Source organism: Crotalus tigris, unplaced genomic scaffold, assembly GCF_016545835.1.
Source record: "Crotalus tigris isolate CLP2741 ecotype Arizona unplaced genomic scaffold, ASM1654583v1 scf7180000017987.690289119674:8195010, whole genome shotgun sequence".
NCBI lineage: Eukaryota > Metazoa > Chordata > Lepidosauria > Squamata > Viperidae > Crotalus > Crotalus tigris.
The window spans coordinates 1,773,191-1,793,603 of record NW_024096758.1 but is presented as its reverse complement, the minus strand read 5'-3'; the positions used below and the strand labels follow the sequence as shown (position 1 = coordinate 1,793,603).

Genomic DNA, 20,413 nt, shown 5'->3' with positions numbered 1-20,413 from the left:
TCCTAATCCCATTGGTACATTACCTTGTCCAAGAAAATGCTTCCATCTTTTAAGATCCATCCTGGGAGCTTGGATAGCCTTGGACTGTAGGAAAGTAAAAAAAAATGTTTTAATGCATTTTATGATGAAATCAGCACCCATTTTCCAAGATCTGCATATAAAACATCAATACTATATATACTTCAAAATAATGACATTAAGTAAGCATTTAAGAAAAAATTGCTGTAACAGCAGCTTGACTAATAGCTAAAGATTTACTTCAAAGTTTTTCAAACTTGGAAACTTTAAGATGTGTGGACTTCAACTCCCAGAATTCTGTTTTAAGAGGACAAACATTTAGAAGAAAGTAAGGTCACAAGACAACTTAAAACTCTAGATTATGGTGTTGAAATGTTCCAAGCCTATTAGCAATAGTCTCCCAGGTTTGATACAAGCGATAAATAAATTATTCCAAACTATCCTGGCATCTCACTGCGTAAAATAGGGGTGGGGGGGAAGTGACAGGAGAAACACTGAGTTCATGACAATGATGATTATCGCTTTATTTATTGCTAAAGAACCTGTGATTCATTGGTCATCCTTACCTAAAGAAACAGAATGACCATGGGTGAATTGCTATTGTTTTGGTTTTAAAATTAAAGAAGAAAACACCATTTGATTAAAGAAGAAAGATGCACAGCAAAGCAAATAGATGCTTTTTGTTTAACAAAGGATGCTTTTGATGGCATTTGTGGTTGATCAGCCATTTTTAAAAAATATTCTAAAGTTTTTACTTATTTTTTCTTGGCTTCAAGTGACATACAGCTGACCATACTGGGATACCAGTTTCTCCAGATAAATCAACATATTCTCCATGGTTTCTCCTTGCACTGTATATTTAGTCAGAGCAAAGCATAACTGCATTGGCAAGTATGTCTGCTGAAGACAGACAACTTCACTTTCTGATAAATTGAGCATAATTTTGGGAATCATGACAATGTCATTTTTGAAAGCACCAATGTTTATCTTTGCTACAATGAAATTCTTTGGAGTTCTTCCACCATCATCCTCATTCCATTGCAAAGCCTTGGAAGATCTAAGTTCCTCTTTAAAATGATAAGACTTCCTATTTTGAGTTTTAATTTATGTGGTGGCAATCCCAGGAGTTTCATTGAATCAAGGAATTCCATTGGAAAATGAGTAGCATTAGCTCCTTCACTGACAACATTGAAGAAACAATATTCTTTCATCGTTTCAGAGAAGAACATAATGCATATGGAATTGATTTTTCTCAACATTTCACTGAAGGGAACTTGATAGAGTTCTTTGGGAACAGTTCTGCAGAATTGTCAAATGTTTGGTAGATGAAATCTATACATTCTTCCATAGTTCTTGCTGGCAAAACCATATGTTCAGGTAATACTATTTTATCATTTTGATTTTTTCTGAATTTTATTTACTCAACATTTAATAAGAATTCAGACTATCTTCCTTCTCCCTCAATCAATTGTGTGTTTTTCTTCTGCTAAAGCTTCTCTATAAATTGAATTTGTTGATGCATAACTTAGCCACATCAGAATAATTTGGATGGATATCCGCCACAGCAAATGGTTAAAATCCCTCCCCCCCATGGCTTTAAAACTCTCCCTCCTAATCATGGGGGTTCTCATCCCCGATAATAAGCCTCACTTGTCAAAGCAAATGTGCAGCATTGGAGACTTTCAATGTTATAAAGAGCATTTTCATTCGCTTTGATGAATGCATCTTGAATGTACTGTCCTATCAGGCATCAGTGTTGCTGCAATATTGATGATACTATAGCAATAGCACCATTCCATCTCTCCTAAATTTAGTGAGGATCAAATTAGTAACAAATGTCTTTCCTGTTCCTCCTGGTGCATCAATGAAAATTATTGAAGAAAGATTGCTTTGCAAGCACTTGCACATTGTCATATACTGCTCTTTGCTCATTATTCAATAGAGGCTTGCTGTGTAGTATAAATTCCTGCTGTTTCTCTAGTGTATTGCAATTCATGCATTAATTGCCTGATAGCCACCATTTTGATTTTGTCAGTTTTGGCAAATTACATTCTTTAAGTGTTCTTCCCAATTTCATAATTTTTTTGGGGAAATACAGAAGAACTTGTTCATAATGTATCTTATTGATCATATTAGGATCATTAATAGTTCTCTCAATTTGGAGGAAATCTTCAATCACTGCACTCTTGAACCGATTCCACATTGTTGTGAACTGTTGATTTTACTATTCGATAACAAGATGACAAACAAATCTCTCATAGCTCTGGGGATTCTTGTTCTTTCAACATCTTGCATAGTTTGTTGCCAATGATCATCAGCTTGCAACAATCCTCTCTCTCTGCAGACATTTTTGAATAACGGAAGCATATGTCCATTATGTGTCTTCAATGATTTGAGAAATAGCCCCTTTACGTGATGAAAAAGCAATATCAAGCAGTGGTCACCACTTTGTGGAGAAACAGTATACACTTGATCAAGAACATTGGTTACAAAAATTCCAGAGAACTCTTCTAGTGCTTTCCCCATCTTCCTTCTTTCCCATTCTTATTAGTCCATCTTGGAATATCCATAGTGTTCAGCAGTTTTGAAAATGGATCATGTTTGTAAAGATCCATGAATTCTGTTAGTGTGGTTCTTGCCATATTACTGTTCAGTACACAGTGGTATTATCTCGAAAGAATATTCAATGTTTTTGTGGAAGGTGTACTTGAAGGCAAACAATAATCAGTTCCTGTTCATGAATCTGGAATCCAGGTATTGATGCAACAGCTTCAGAGGACCTAATGTATCTGCCTGTCAAGTGCTGTGTGATTTTTGTCTTGTCTATTTGATGCAAAAACTGTCTAATTACTTCCCTTCCTGGTATACTTGATGTTGGATTTGACGGATTTGACAGATGACAATATAGGCATACCATTGAGATGTCAGTTGAACACCTTCAATAATGTATTATAGGGTACCACCCATTAAGAAGTTTTAGTTCAACTCTGTTGTCCTGCTTGATGTACTTCAAATCCTCCTGTAGATAGGATATGAATCATCACTATACCTTGTATGCTGATTGAATGGCTTTCGGTACTGCTTACTGAATGTATCATTTTTCTAACATCCTGAGTAACTGCTGCAAAAGGGACTATCAATCATGTGCTTTAATAGCAATTTATGCAGCTCTGGATGTTCATTTGGGTCTGGTATTTTGGCTTGCACAAAAGTATCATATCTGTCTTGGCTTGGATGCTTCATTAACTACAGCAAAGAATGCAAATGAGAAAGATACTGCTTTTGATATCCATACTTAGCACATAATCTACCTACTAACGAGACCATGTGTTGCACTATGGTACTTCAGGAACAACTTTGTTTTCAAGTTGAATACTCACAATTAAATCTGGTTGCTGATGAAAAAAATGCTGTGTATTTCTGGCCAGTTTGAATTGCGTGTCACTATAATGAAAAATGAAATACTGCCATATTTCTGTATATGTATCATGGCATCTTGACATCATTTCATCATATATCTTGATCCTCCCACAAATGTTGGAGAGAGGATGATGCACCTTTTGATGTTTCTAAAATCATCATCATTCAATCACTCAGACTGCTGTATGTTGTTGTTCTCCAGATTGCTTGATTCATTTGGATGTAACTCAGCCTCATGCTTTCAGTCTTAGCAGTCATGCCAACCACGTATCATTGTAATAGACATCCTCCTCTTAGAAGGTTATTAAACTCATTCTCATGGTTCATTATTCAATATGTTTAGTAATGCATCACTGTTAGTTTCTTGTTGTTTATCATTTGAAACTGATGGTGCCAGCCATCATCTCCAAGAAGAAACAAAAATATGCACTGAAAGCTGTCATAGGAGAGATGAGACTCTGAAATTATTTGTAAACCACCTTCTTGTTTTTTCAATATAAATGTACCGGACAGGATTTGTCTCTCCAGACAGGACTGGTCTACCTGATCTTCAGGAGCTAATGCAGGACTGGTCTCCTTAACCTCTGGAAGGCTAGGGCAGGACCACTCTACTGACGCTCCAGGTAGCAGCTTGACAGTGCCAGAACATTGAAGCAGCCACAAACCTGCCAAATTTCAATCTCATGGGAATCATAATGCTAATGCTTCCTGACATATAGTCATTATTTTATTCATCTTAACTTTGTTATACTCATAATACTTTTGTACTACAGGCAAAATTCCATAGGGTAGGCAAAAATTTCATGGAAAATGCAATAGGAATAGCAGCAAAGCTCTCTTTTTTGAAAAGCAGGTTATACATTTGGGAAGAAAATGTGCCCTTTATATCATGAGTAAATGGATTAAATACTCAGTTTCATGGTAAGAAGCAGTTGAAAAATGCAGCAAGATGGGCAAGGACTAAAGTGGCTGATGTACTTGATTGACACCAGAGAAATCCAGTTTCTACTCCATGTACAGCCCCAGCAGCTCACTTGGTGATTTTTCAGCTCAACCTACATCACAGGATAGTTATGAAGAAATATAACAAGATGCAGCATGATGTACATGCCTTGAGTTCCTGAACAAAGATAAGATTTAGATAACGTGCATGTTTGTATGCCAGAAATGGGACATATAAATGGGGCAATAAAAATATCCAGGCCTTTCTTTCTCGTTGCTTCTTTAATAGCCACATGAAGAGTCAATTCCTTGCTGTTGGGTATGGTAAGGAACAAGGGATTGCAAGAGTGGCAGGGAAACTATCACAGGACATTCCAAATGAACTCCATATGACTGCAATAGCAGCCTGACCATAGCAGCAGCCTGAAACAACCGCAACTTTCTCCAATTTCATTCCCTTGTGGCTCATGGCTCCTGGATTTTGGACTCATTCTGTACAGTAGCCCATTTGAGGTCACTTAGTCCAAAAGGTGTTGCCCTGGGATTCATCATTTCTCTTATTTAAAGGTTATGACAGCAAGGACTTTACTGGTACAGGTAGTCTTCGACTTATGACCACAACCGATCCCAAAATTTCCATTTGCTAAGCAAGGCAGTTATGATCTTTCTTTTTTTGCCTCAGTTGCTAAGTGAATCACTGCAATTGTCAAGTGAATCACGCAGTCACTATGTGAATCTGGCTTCCCCCCTTGATTTTGCTTGTGGGAAGGTTACAAATGGCGATCCCGTGATCTTGGGATGCTGCAACCATCATAAATGCATGCCAGCTGCCAAGTGCCCACATTTTAACCCCATGAACATGGGGATGCTGCAATGACTATAAGTATGAAAGATGATCCTAAGTCACTTTTTTCAATACCTTTGTAACTTCAAGCAGTCATTAAATGAATAGTTGTAAGACAAGCATTACCAGTATACAGATTCTTACCAACTATCACACTCCAGCATTATCCCTTGTAATTTACAAGATTCTGGTTAAAGTGTACAAAAGATATATAGATTATTTTAATGAGTCATAATTTTCCTGTGTCTATTCTCCAACCATAGTCTTCAAATTAAGAGCTGTATGAAAAAAATGCCTGCCTAAATATCATACAGGAGACTGTCATACAAATTATTGGATGGGGCTATTCTAAAAGGATCAAGCCCGAAAAACCATCACCACCACCACAAATGATAGAGTGTTTCCTGCCCTCTCTCCAGTCTTGCATGGGAAGGAGACCCTCAACATTCCTATTCCGGACATATAGTCTGGGTGAATTGATTTTACCCGAAGAAGACAGTTCTAGATATACAGTATTTGAATGCCGAGCCATGTAGATTTCATAGGTTAAAACTGCACTTTAAATGATGCTCAGAAGCCTATTGGTAGCCAGTGCAGAGCTATCAATCACGGAATGTAATATAATAATGATAGCTCTCATCCAGCAATATGTGGGCTGCCGCATTTTGTACCAACTGCAGTTGTTGGGTAGTCTGCAGAAGGCACAGTGAATAAAAAGCAAATTATAGTACTGTATTCTGTTCTAGAGGTGATAAGGGGAAGATTCACTGCCACCAGGGCCTCTCCTTCCAGGAAGAGCCATAACTAGCACATCAATCAAAGCTGGGCAAGACTCCACTAGCCATGCCCTCCACCTCATAGTTTCTGTGATTCTGGGGAAAACCAATGTACAGACCTGCTCTTTCAAGGGAGCACAACTCTTAACACAGCATAAAGTAAGCCAGATGATTTCCGGGAAAAATGGCAAATCTGTCTTAACAGGGTTCAACTTCACCCAATTTCTTTCCATCCATCTCCTCATAGCTTCCAAGAACCAGGTCAAGGCTCCAACTGCATATTCAGCTCAGACCAGGTTGGATCTGAACATGATCTGTGTAACAATGATACCTCAGCCTCTAATGACAGACGAACATTCCCAGTAGCTTTGAATATATGTTATAGATGAGACGAAAGAGAATTGAACTCCATTATATAGCATAAGCAAGCAATAGATTCAGTTCAGTCTAAAAGAAGCTAGAAAGTCAATGCACTGAAAGAGGCATATCTGAACTAAGCCTCTCCATGCTCTTTTCTTGTTCACTTTCCTACTACAAAAAAGACCTAATCATAAAGGGTAAAAAAATCCAGGAAAAATTTCCAGAGAGAACTAAAAAGTTTGGTTATACTTGTTGATCTTGAGTCAATACTCTCCTAAAACTGGTCCATGATGCATGGGTGATGTGAGAAGACTGAATGGCTAATTCTAAGTTTTCTGTCTTGGGACAAAGGATGGGATACAACTGCATTTGATCTCCGTTATATATATTATAGCCATTACATAGAATAACATATAAAATTATACTGTCAACTCTACAATGAACCTGGCTGCAGCCATTTTTCTCCTCATTCTAGGTTGCCACATAGAACGGAGGGAGGGGGGCTTGCCCAGGTGCTTCCCTAATCAAAATAATCTTCTGTCCCGTGGGAACAAAGGTCATCTATTGCTCCTGCAATCAGGGACTGGGCATTGTTAAAAAAAAGCCCGCCAAATGAATATATTGGGGAACATAGTCGATTGCATAGTTTTGTGGGTAGGACATTATACTTTGTAATCAGGTAATTTTTAGTTGTAAATTCAGACTTGGTTTCACTTTTGATTGTGCCAATACTTGTAACTAATTTCTTTGAGGAATTTCCAAGCCTTGGAGTTCTGCTTTATTTGTCTCTGTCTGTTGGAACCATGACATATACATTATATTATACAAATACTCTACCATATTTTTACAGAGAGGGGCTTTTTTTAAAGACAGAAGTATATTTAAGGACTTGGTTCAAGAATTTTATGATCCATATTTGTAAGTACAAGGTGTTCCCAACTGATTAGGGTATATAAATGAGCAGTGGGAAAGACCCACATTTCCTATGATATGAGGCTCTTTACTAGAAGTTATTGAAATAAAACAATTCTCACTGATTGACTGTTGACATTATAATGAAATGATTGATTAATTTCAAATAGTTCAACCTATCTCATAAATAAGACAAGCAGCTGTGTGATCAATTGACTATGTGCCATCAAGTCGATGTTGACTCTTAGTTACTAACATAGATAGATTTTCTTCATGATGTGCTATCTATAATCTGTTCCTTCAGGTCTTCCAAGTAGCTGTGTAGCTTCTCTCAATCAAGAAAGGTTAACAGTCTCCCTGAAAAACTGGGCTTCAGCTTTATTTATATTTCAAGTAAGCTTGTGGGCTTAATTCAAAGTGGACATTATCTGTAAAGTTCTTTAAACTGTAGCACTGGGATACATTGGGGAATGATTTGACAGAATTAAATCTGCCCATCTGGACCAGTTGTTTAGGGAAAGCCTATTGAGAATTCTACCTCTCATTAGAACCAAGAGAAGAGGGTGGACCTCTTCTCCACAGCAGCCTTTGGAATATTCTCCCACAAAGATATGGGCAGCTCCTACCATTCTTGCATTTAATAAAAACTACATTCAGCCCTAGGTGATTTGATTGAAAATATCTATTGTAAATATTTTGATCACAGGAATGACATTTGCTTTTGTAATTACTGTAATCTCTCATTTTAGTAATGCTGTGTGCCATCAAAAGTCCTTCAGGAGTAAGATGGGGTACAAATATTGTTTGATTGATAAATAAATACAGTACTAAGGTCTATACATAAGAAAAATAAATCAAATACACAAATCTAGGATGGGGATATCTGGCATGATAATACCACTTGTGAAAGAGGTATTGTAGAAGAACACAAACATAATATGAGTTATCAGTGTATTTTGGCTGCAGTAATTGTTCCATTATATTCTACTTATGTCAAACCCAGCCTTGAGTATTTTGTCAAGCTTTGGGCACCATATTTTAAAGAACATATAGAAAACTGGAACTGATGCAGATAGGGGCAATGACAATGATTAGAGAACTACAAATCTTATGAGGAGTGATTAATGATAAGGGAAAGATATGAGAACCACTGTAAGACAAGGGTTAAGGGGTTGGACCAGATCTGAAGAAACCCAAGTTCATGACCATGCTCAGCCAAGGAAGCTCGTCAGATGACTTTGTGGGGATCAAATTGGAGTAGGGAGTGCTGTGTAGAACATCTTGTGATCCTAGTGAAAAGTTAGAATTTAAATCCAACAGTGATAAAAAATAAGAAATAGATATGCAGCCCTTATTAAATCTCTGAAAGAGTGTTACATAGAAGATCAAGATGAAAGCTTGTACCAGAAGGCAGAACACAGATGCTGAATGTTATTACATCCAGCTCAATATAAAACGCATAACTGGTAACGGTAAATTTTAATGTCTGGAGAATAAAAGCTATTTGACAGTGGAACCAATAATGTACTCCTGTATATAGAGCAAGGAACAGATGAGAAAAGTGGTGATAGAATAGTTTCAGATGCTTTAGTTTTAGACTTCAGGAAAAAATTGGAGACAAACTGGTAACATTTATAGCAACGTTATGGTAACTTTTTGATCAAGCTTCAACTTAGCCTTAGATTTTTTTTTTGATAGATAGCCAAGGAATGCAGTAATTGCAGCTATGATTCAAGAAGGTCAAATGGATACTGGTATATCTATTGGCTTGAGATGGTAAGTATATTTGGAATTACAGTCACAAGCATTTTCACAAAAGGCTGGGATGAAGGGATTCTACTCTTACAACCCTTTTATGAGCAGGCAAACAAGTGTTTTGCCTGTATTGTCTCCTCCAATCCTCTCTCCTGGCCACAATCCATTATTCTTGGCAGACGGGTGCATTTCCAAACAAGGCACTGAACTGCAGTCACTTACCATATTTATTTTTTAGAATATTAGGTGGGCCCTGAAAGCATTCTTTAAAGAGCATTATAGAAGTTTGTGTTGCATCGTTTAAAATGAAAAGAATGCTAAAAGCTTGAGTTGTAGCATTAAAAGAATAGTTTCTTTAAAAAGTCAGATGGGGAAGGAAGGCTAGCTGAAGGCTATAGATATTTGGGTGTCGATGGGTAGTATAGCACATTGCCTATTTCTAAAATGTATCTCTTGCTTCTTCTCCTCTAGAAGCTACTAGAGATTGGACAGCCATTTGCCTAGAATGTTATAGAGTCTCCTGTTTGATCAAGGACTAGAAGATCTCTAAGATCCCTTCCAACTCTGTTATTCTGTATTCTATAAGACAAAGACCTATTTAGATGAAGTCTCCTTACTGAAAAAACCTTTTAAGGCTGTGCAAAACTTTAGATTTAAAAGAAAGAAAGTGCTCTGGAACACAAGAGGGCGCAAATATAACATCTGTCTGCAACTCCTTAAGCAGCTGCATCTCTTCTGGGCATCATGCCTTCCATAGATGCTGTGCTATTCCACGAAAAGATGTATTTGCAGATAGGTGCTATATAGGTGCCTCTACCCACTCTTAAGTGTCTTTTTACCTTTAAAGCCATAATTCTGCATAGATCTAGTGCCTTCTAACTAGCACCAGAATGACATGCATTTTTCTTGCGTTTTGTAATAAATAGTAGTAAAAGATCCCCAAACTCAGAATCATTGAATAACTTTCCTTCTGCCAAAACAAACAATCTGCAACACAGGTGGTTAACTGGGGAGAAATATATGTCTGGCATGGTTCCACTTTACATTTACCTCTCATTTGTCTCCTCTTGCATGAAGAAGCCAGAGAGAGGACAGTTCTCTGACCTCACTTGTGCTGAGCTGCTGCTGCAATATTTTAGCGACGCTTAGAATAAATTATCTGGAAACCAAATCGATAAATCCATAAAATGCTTTCCATCTACTGAGCCAAAGGATGTTATTTTGATAAAGGGAATTTTTAAGTGGACAAACTCTTTATACTATCAGATGCTGCTGCATGTTCATTTCAAACTCCTTTCTTATAACCCTAACCCCTGGCCTTCCCCAACAATGTTTCACTCTCGTTTTTAATGAATCCCTTCTTCCCCCAAAGGTTTATGAAGTACAGAGTAAAACTGGAATGGGAAAAACACAGACACACAAAAGACACACCTCTGGGCCAAAGGCAGTGGGAGAAAGTTGAGAGCTGAGGTCATATCGAGCCCACAGTCCAACATGATGGTGGTAGATTTGAACTTGAGTACGTTGCATGGTAAAGTCGGATGCCCAGACAAGCAGTACTAAAACAAAAATCATATTGAGTACCAGCATTAGGAAAAGATAATAGTACACTCAGAATACAGGAAGGAGACTTGATACTATCTAAGAATCCTTACCATGTTTAAATACTATTTTAATATTTTAATAATATTTAAAAATTTCTAGGTGATGACAATTCTTAACTGATTTCTTTGGATACATAAAAATAATTTTTACTATTGTGCAGTATTTCTCAATATCTACTGGACTTTGGTTTATGGTTATTTATGCCTACCAGAGTATAATTAACATTTCTTAAATTAATATGCATCACGTTATGCTATACCTCACGGAACAGCAACAGAGGCCACTGAAATGCAGAATGCATTCTGAGTACAATTATATTTGTGGCAGCAAAACACTGGACTCTGATTAGTTATGCTGGTGTGATGGTTTGCAATGAACAGTTTACCATCCAGTTTCTAAGTAAGAATGGAACTCAGTGCTTTTTCTGGGATTAGATGTTCAAGTAGACAATGATCATTCGAAAAGATCTAGGATATATAGAAGCAGATTCACCAGCTGCTATTAGCAGAAGCAGTGAAATTTGAGATATATCACTCCCAAACTTGAGCAACCCCTATTGCTCAAACTTTCAGCTGGAGAAAAAGATCAGGAAACAAGATCAAGAATCTTGATCCTTCACTGAATGTTTCCAATATCTGTGCACTCTTGTATATGGACAAGAAAGAGGAAAGGACACAGAGTCATTTAGAGCTATTGACAGATGTAGACATGGTACAATGACATTAAGGGGAAAGCATTATCCATTTTCTGAGAAGAATATGAGTAGAAAGAATGATCAAGTCTAAGTTCTTTCAGACTTTCGGAAGACTCTCACGGATTCCCACATCAGCAACATATTCAATGGCAGCAAATGTGTGTATACAGGGGTGTGTGTGTGCATGTGAGGAAAAAGTCCCATTATAAAGCTGAACGAATTTAAAGTGGAAATGCACGTTAGGAACTAAGCCAGTTTATAGGTTAAATCAGTTTGAGACGGAAGGTAGTACCCAAACAATAAACAAGTTACTGAAAACAACAAAACAAAACCTTTTACCCTTTTCTAACCTGTTACGGCTTATGGAATTTTTGAACAATAAAAATAATAATACTATTTATCATTCCTATATTAAACAGATACACTAGTTACCATTTGGTTTCTGGACACAATTGAAGGTGTGAAATATGGTGTGTCCTGACCAGGTTTACAGTATTATTGTTATAGGTTACAGATACAGTTAACATCTATACTGTAGCTAACTCTGCTTTTTCTGTAGAAAAATGTATACTATAGAACAATTCATTGTGCAGTTTAGATTGGTGCACTTAGGAGGTCGGCTTCTAACATCTTTCTACCAAGGTCTTTTAGTTTAGATGTTGTTATGCTGGCAATATTTCAATGGTTTTAATCACTATATTGAATTTTAAATTGGATTTTAGATATTCATAAGCCACTAAGAACCACAAAATGGGAGCAGTCATGTATTACATTTCAAATAAGTAACATATGGAACAGTATCATAATATGTTTACCCTAGTAAACTTAAACTGCAGCCACTAAATGGGATGCAACATTTAGGCTGTAATCCTGGGCATATTCGGATTGGGAGCAAGTCCTATTTAAAGCAGTGAGAAATAAATCAGAATAAGCAAACAGTATACATTTCATGAACCGGTGCCTCCTTCATTTTTTCCCTTCCTCTTCCTATATCCTTTTGTTGGTGTCTACAAGCTTCCCAAGAAGCTTTTCAACAAAAGAATTAGAATAAATACTATAAGTGAACAGCCTATTCTTGAGTGAAATATACTAGTCTCTTTAAAATGCAATGAATGTTATGTGTTGGTCTCAATTTCCCTAGAAGAAGTTTTAATTCACTAAAAAAGAATAAAAATGATGCAACCAAGAAACATTTTGTTAAAAAAATGTTTAAAAGTGCTAAATTTTCTAAATAAGTAAATCTGAATGTTAACTTCTTTATCACCTGATCTGACATTTCAAAGTTTCTATTAAATAAAAATAAAATAAATGATAAAATAAAGCAAAACAAAACAAATACAGCATGAGAGCCAACTAACTGGCTAGCATTTTCTTCTCTTGCCCCAGGAACCTTATATAACAGATTTTCCTCACACTGATATCTTCAGATGTGTACACTACTGCATCTTTGAGATAACACATATTGGCTGGGGATATTAAGAATTCTAATCCAAGACATTTGTGGGTACAAATTATAAAAGGCTGTTTTATACTGTAAGGATGTGCTTTGAATATCATTTTACTATTACTAAAATGATAACTGTTTGACACTTTTTAATATCAAATGAAAAGGGAAGGGAAGGTTATGCCATGATAGTTTTCCCATAAGGCTTCCAGGGATTAGTAGTCTTATTTGCATGTTAGGCCTTTCCCTTATTTGTACAGTGCAGACAACAAAGGAGATGCCCACAATGACCATAGTATCAGGTTTTGTTTAAAGTAAGAAAGTATACTTGATTTCAAAATAATTCTATATGCCTTTAATAAAAAGCTTGTGAGATCAAAACCAGAAAGTCAGAGTTTTTGCAATCTTGCTGGCAACAAAGCCAGTACAGTATAGAAGCTAAGTATAGATTTGAACCAGGAACACCAAGTTTCAAATCTCCACTCATCCATAGATCTCACTAGCTAACTTTGGACTATCACTCTCTCTTAGTCCAACTCATATCACTGAGATGTTTATGTAGTGTTCTCTCTTGCATGAGCATTTTATGTACTTGGAGTTTTCAAGAGGAAAAATGTTATATAAATGCAATATAAAGAATGATATTGAACATTCAACAGATGAGAGCCAATGTATCTGATATTCAATAATGCATTTCTATATTGTGTGACAGTTTAAACTGTGGACTACAACTCTTACTGGGGAGATGGAAAGAGACAGACACTGTTGAATGCTGCATAACCTCAATAGATCTTAGTATTTAATTCAGTATGTCATAACATAAGAGTAAACAAAGATAGATTTTTGCCTATCAAGCATATACTATTTATTTGTATTTCTATATCATTCTTTCTCCCAGAAATATCCAGAGAGTTCACATAGGTGGGTGGGGGCAGGAGTTGCAAATAAAACTAATCAAGCTAACAATACTAAAAACAATACATTATAGTTGGCTGAAAAAAAACAATTGAGACTCATCAAATTACAACTATCCCACCAAAATGGATCATGAGAAATTGCAAACTTTCCCTCCAGAGTTGCAGTACAAGAGAGAGAAATTAGATGGCCTCTCGTGTCAGTCCTCAAATTTCCTGCATCAAAACCCACCAATAGCTCACCCAACTCACCAGCTTCATGCTTTACCCGGCTCTATATACAGGGGACCATGCTTCTCTTTCCTGGGCTAAACCTCTTGCATTGCATCCTGGGTAATGTAGTCCATTACTGCAGCCTGCCCTCTTATTCACTCCTCCCACTCTAAAAATGATGTCACGACTAGCCATATCTTCGCCGATCTAGAGAGGACGACGGGAATCGTAGTTTTTTCTCGTCCTGATCATCACTCTCCCGTTTACTGTTAGCCATTGGTGTGGCAGTTTTAGCGCAGGTCTCTGGGAGTTGTAGTCCTGGACGGCCCACTTTATCTTCTTACCCTTGGGAAGAAGGAACTACAAGTCCCAGGATCTCACAGCGGCAGCAGGTGGGAGTTAGGATGTTGATATCAACATGGCGCTTGTCAGACAGACAAAGGCAGTCAGTCTGGTCTGATTGAGCTCAAAAGGGAGCAGGAAGAAGTGGGAGGGGTTTTTTTTCTTTCCTTGGGGGGTTCAGGGGAAGCAGAGCTTGGGAGTCTGAAGCAATTCCCCCTCTGGAGCTCCTCTCCATTTTATTTTGCAGGATCCCCCCAAAAAGAAATCTCGTTGCTTTTCCTATTTGGAAGCCACCCCCAACTTCTGCTTCTAAATGGTCAAGTGGAGAAAAAAGTAACCAGAACCAAAACGTGAGTATCCTTTTGACGGCGAAGGGCACGATCAGGTCTGTTCGGGAGCGAAGGGCGATCGTGCAAAGGAAGAGGAGGAGAAGAGGGTCTCTCTTTTCCTTTTGTTTTGATCGGTCTAGTGGTCTTTCTTTTTCTTTTTGTCCGTTTGGGACTAGAGGGGTGAGTACAGTATTTCTTTTCGGAACGCATCCCGAGTGACTTTGTGAGATCTTGAGAATTTTAGAGTGGAGAGAGGACGGGAAAAAGATGTTTTTTCTTCTTCTTTTCGCAGCTGAAGGAGGAGAGCCTGTTAAACAAGCTCTTTTAATTATTTTTATTTAGACGATCAGAAGTTTTGAGGGTGCAGCAGCCAGTTCTTTTTCTCTGTTTGATCAATAGCGTTAACACAGATAAGTTATCTGTTACCCCACTTTAGCTACTCTTTATGAGCAGGCAGAGAGATAGGATGAAGGCATTTGCAATCTTTTTTTGAGTAATGGTGGTTTTGATCTGTGCTCCAGAGGGGATTTTTGGGGGTGGGTGGGGGGAAGCCCTTTACAAACAGTGATAATGGTTCTTCTGGATTAGTTTTTATTCAAGAGGAGAGTAGGGAGTGATAGTATCAATACGTTGTTTTATTTTGTCCCTTCTGGATTTTCCCAAGCTTCTGGAAATCTTGGGTTACTGTTACAGCACCCAGGTAACCTTGCAAATACATTTATCGGGACAGGATTACTGATAAAATATTTTTCCCAAGAAATTTGTTTTTGCATAGGTCAGGGTGATGATTTTCCAAGGCATGTAAAAAGGTCAAAGAGGGATAGCCAGATTTGTAGGTCTCCACATTCCATGCAGGGGATATAGACAAGAAATCTTGGATTGTATGATATGTGGGATGATGATAGGATTTGCTGGGTTATATTAAAATAAGAAATTATTGTCTGAGGTATTAACAGGGGAAGGACAATTTTTTAAAATTATCTTGGAGAGCAGTATTTCTTTTTGTTTGGATGGTTAATTGGAATAGATGTTAACAAAAGTGAAATAATTCTGAGCTAAATGAGAGACATTTGGCTCCATTGTTAAGTTTTTCTGGAGAGTTGTTTCTAATATTGAACAGGCACTTGATGTTCAGACTATTTAGGCATCTTTAGTCATAGTTTCATTAAGATTAAATGCTTGCTTTTAATTAAACTTTAATAGTATTGTTGACTCCAGGACACTGAAATTAGTTGAAGATTTCAGGTACAGATTATGTGGGTAAAATACTAATTTTTATATACCTTGTTTAACCAAAAAAGCATTTGTTCATGGGTTTCTTGACAGGGTTTTAAATGACAAAATATTGACAATTTTAGTGTGCACAATATGCACAGGTTGGAAAAAGAGACCTCTGCCTTCATGAAGTGAGAGCCTAGTGCAGAGGGAGTAGTCGCTGGAGACACTGGGGTGTGCCAGCTATTGCAGGATGGGGAAGGGTGATCATCTTGCAAACAGAAAAGCATGACAAGTCAAATGTTGTCAGCTGTTGCTGCATTCAGCTCTTTGCAGGTGTGGAATATGATGTGAGAATATTGATTCAAACTGGAGAGTTTAATATTTAGGTTACTTGAATTCCCCCATGGTTTCTCTAAGTTAATGTATGCTGATTCAGATTGGTTTTGAGCATCATCAAAGGCCATATTATCTACTTTCTCATTCTGTATATTGAGGTAGTTTTAATAGCTTAAGTTTCCTCCCCCCAAAAAAGTTTATGCCATTGTTTGAGCCCCTTGGAAAACATTTTTCTTTCCAACACCAATTCTTAGAAAATTAATAGTTATAAGCTATATTTTGAAGCATCTTTAAAGCATTATTCAAGAGTTCTATGCTTAAAGTATCGCATTTGGACTTTAGATGTTTGATTTCAAACCACAGATGCTGTGAATTCATTGTGCAAGTTAATGTGAGCTGATGCAGCATGGTGCTTAAAAAATTATGCTGTGATGTGGGAAGTCCTCTAGTTCCCTATTCTATCTTAGCTGTGAAATCATTAACAACACAGTCCTATTCAGCTATATTCAAGTAATTCATACAAGATTACCGCATAAGTGGCTTCATGCAAACTACCTTTTCTCAGTCTCAGCATTTCGCATATAGAATATAGTGATAAATTGATATTGTTCTTTTCCAAGGTTATTCATAAAGCTTTATGCATGTGGAATGCTATAAATATTCAGAAGCTCTATATGAGTACTAATTTATCATATCGTTGTTTTTTAGACTTTATGCCTAAAATGAAATTGGGAGTGGAATCTTGCTACTAGTTCTCTGTTGATAATCTAAATAAATAATTGTGAATCCTCTATCTGTCTGAAGAGATTGAAAAGTATAGAAGAATGCAAGACTATCAGAACTTAATGCCTTCCTTCCTTCCTTCCTTCCTTCCTTCCTTCCTTCCTTCCTTCCTTCCTTCCTTCCTTCCTTCCTTCCTATTTTCTTCATAATTTATAAAAGGAGCATTTTGCAAAAACAAATTAGAGCTCTATGTAAAAAAATCAAAGATTAAGAGGGATGTACAGTAACTGACTTGACACAATAGCTTAAGCAATATTGCAATTATATTGATTTAATGTGCATATATCCAAATGGTTGTGACTTATTCAGTAAACCACAATAAAATAAAACATGACTTAGTGCAACTTACAAGTTTAGCCAGAGAATGTTATGAGCAAAGATTGCCCTTTAAATTGTCAGAGAAGCAATAAGAAACTAGAGGGGTAGCATTTTTGTTGGTGTGTGTGTGAAACTGATTTGACATAATTTTGCTATATCAATACACAGACTGGCTGATACAAAGTTAGCCTTATGCCTTAGTGCTTGCTGACTAGCAGATCAAGAATTGTGTTGATTGATTGATTGCTGTCTGAGGTCTTTTAACTAGTGATTTGAGATATTGAACAGGTTACATCTGCACACAGACCCCTTACTCAATCATAGGGAACATCATATGATGTTGTCTTCATTGATCATTCATCCCTCTGTGGGAAAAAATAATGTTAATGTGTGAAGTTATTTTCTTGAGCATGGAGTGGTATTTAAAACATGGGTCTTCTGACCTGACCTGAAATGTTTCGCTAATGCTTTTTGGAGAAAACATGGAATATATTTGAAATGAATATCTAACCGTCAACGACTAAAGTTGACATTTGCAAATTGTCATAGTACAAATCTCTTTGCATCTTCTGTTTTCTCCACTGCCACTCCTGGAATAAAAGCCTGATTTCTTTGAAAGTTATACATTTTGTCATAGTTGAAGTATGCTTCATTTTTCATAAAGCCAAATCATGGTGTTCAGCCAATAGTCTTTAGACTAAAGTAAAGTTAATCAGACAGTTAAGAAGAAGTAGCAGGGAATGCTTCTATGCCTTTGAAGCTTTTCAGGATTTTGAACATATGTTTACTAGTGACAATGAATTGGCTTTACATTTTATAAGATGAAGTAAAGGTTTACTTTGCTAACTCCTATATTTTGGATTGTCACTTTATGTTTCTTTCTTTGCCATTTTCTTGGAAGACCTTTTTTTAATATTCTCCTGTCTGATCCTTACCCCTTTGTGAAATGATGGAACAAGATACAGTATTTAATCCTTTGTTATCCTTCCCTTTTCTGTTTCATTTTCCTTGTGTTCTATTGCTATGTAATCACTTTGGGCCAAAGATCACATCATTCTTGTTTCTTCAAAATGTATTTATAACCTATGTAGGAATAAATATGCACTAGTTAGAGTATGGTGACTCTTTGTTGAAAAATGTACAAAGAATGCTGCTGGATCTGATGAAAGGTCCACCTAATGCAGCACCGCTTTTATTTCCAGTTTATCAAGTTGTCTTTCAAGGTAGTTAACTAGAGAAACAAAAAATATAAATGGTCTTTCTGAAATGCAAGTCATAAGTGCAAGGCTCTCTATTGCGGTGTGCTCTTTTCTGTAGAGCACCAAACATCCTTTTCCCTCATTATAGATATTAAAAATTAGAATAAGGAAGGATTAAAAGCAGCTGTTTAGGAAGGTTATGGAATATGCAATATAGTGGGTTTTCAAAAAACTATGTGGTGCAACTGTGCATTCATCAGGTATGTATTAGATATCAACATCTTGTGCATCTGTACAGATGTCTTCTTGAAGTCACTCTATGTGGATTAATATATTATGTGGAAATATATTAATAATCTAATATGTATAATTGGATTGAACAAATACAAATGGATACATTGACCTTTTGTGAGCTTTATTTTGCTATATTGTCCACTACAGAGAATGGCACTTGTTCCATAGGTATCTCTAGGATTGTGGCCATACAACAACATGACCTTTGGCAAGCTATAAAAATCATATTGCTTCAGATTAGTTACTCTTTTAACACCCTTTACCTTGTTTGTTTTGCACTTTCTAGCAGAAAGGTGGACTACCCCCACCACTACCTTTAATGCTTGCTTGTGAGGGATTTTAATCCATGTTTTATGATGGTGCATATTGAACTAGAAGATGATATCATCACTTCAGATTAATTAGCACAGAATGTAAGGCTATGCTTTTTGTGGATGCAGCATTGGATCATGTGTTTCTGGATAATTTTTTTTTATAACTGCATTGCAAAAGAGGCTATTTAAAAAGTGGTGCATCTTGCACATATTGGAGGAAGGAAGAAACGGCATTTATATATTTTTTTAAAATGTCCCACCTCTCTTTGAAAAGAAATCTGTAAGCAAGGTTACAGAGGATGTTTTACTGTGCATGAAAGATGTGGCATAAAATTAAACTTGCTTAAAAAAGCAGCACTTGTGAAAAAGAGGGAGAGAAAGTGCTGGCTCATAGGCTTATATCACTGTGGAGGGTTTGGCTCAGTGTTCTGAATGCTTTTTCCTTCCTATGATGGTGGAGCCATCAGAGGCTTTTCTCCTTCCCATAAAGGCTGAGAGTGAACAGTTTTATCTTGGGGTGGGTTATAGTCAAGGAGCTTCATTCCATCTCATTTAGCCATGGAATCTGTATTCACTGTTCACATACTAATTATTAAACTGTGGTAATGGAAGGGGCAGGATGCTGTGCTACAGATGAGGCTAGCTGATGTGCATACAGGGTTGACATCTGAACTGAAGGGTCTTCCAGGAGGTGAAACTTGTTATTCCTATCCCCCTCACCACCTCTACCCCTTTTGAAAGTGCCCTTGTGGAACCTGGGAAACAACAATATGTGTCTTGTAAATGTAGGTGTCCATTTACACCACACTTTTCAAGCTCAAGGCAGTTACCAGCATTCCCCATGTTAGTGGAATTCAACTCCACCTGGTTGCTAATCATTGGCTTCTCTTAACCCAGAACTTTTGCATAAGGATAACAGAAATTTAATCCCACACATTTTGAAGATGTGATTTAAATAGTTGCCTGCCTTAAATAATTTTTTTATTGTTGAATTAACAAAATTGTCAGCTGCCTTGTGAAGCCCTAGTCTTTGAAATACAGGATATAGATATCCTTATAATAAAGATCAGTGTTTATGCAGTGATAGCAGAATATGTCTTGTAAGATTTCCTTTTCTATAACTGTAAAGTTTTGTTTTCTACCACTGTGGCTCTTTTTCTAGATATTACTTATTTTTTTATAAAGTATTAAATGATCAATTAAAACAAATTAATTAAACAATAGTATGGTAAGACTTTAAAAGAGCAAACAAATTATTGCTGATATTGGGGCATAAAGTAGCCTTTGGCTGGTGCAAAAAGGCATGAATATTTCCCGGGGTGTTACATTCTACACATGGGCTTCATAATAAAAAGTGAAAAACTTTTATTTCTCTTAGGGAAA

The 20,413-nt window shown here is 36.8% G+C and overlaps 1 protein-coding gene across 1 annotated transcript in view; it reads right to left on the bottom strand.

Moving 5' to 3' along the window:
* Positions 1 to 13,945, bottom strand: part of INTS9 (integrator complex subunit 9) — a 64,434-nt gene extending 50,489 nt beyond the window's left edge. The window contains exons 1-3 of the mRNA XM_039345923.1: positions 13,937 to 13,945; positions 10,459 to 10,586; positions 24 to 84 (exon numbers count right to left, since the gene is read on the bottom strand). Coding sequence (XP_039201857.1) covers positions 24 to 84; positions 10,459 to 10,586; positions 13,937 to 13,945 — 198 coding nt within the window. The remainder of the gene's footprint in view (positions 1 to 23; positions 85 to 10,458; positions 10,587 to 13,936) is intronic.
* Positions 13,946 to 20,413: the final 6,468 nt, after the last annotated feature.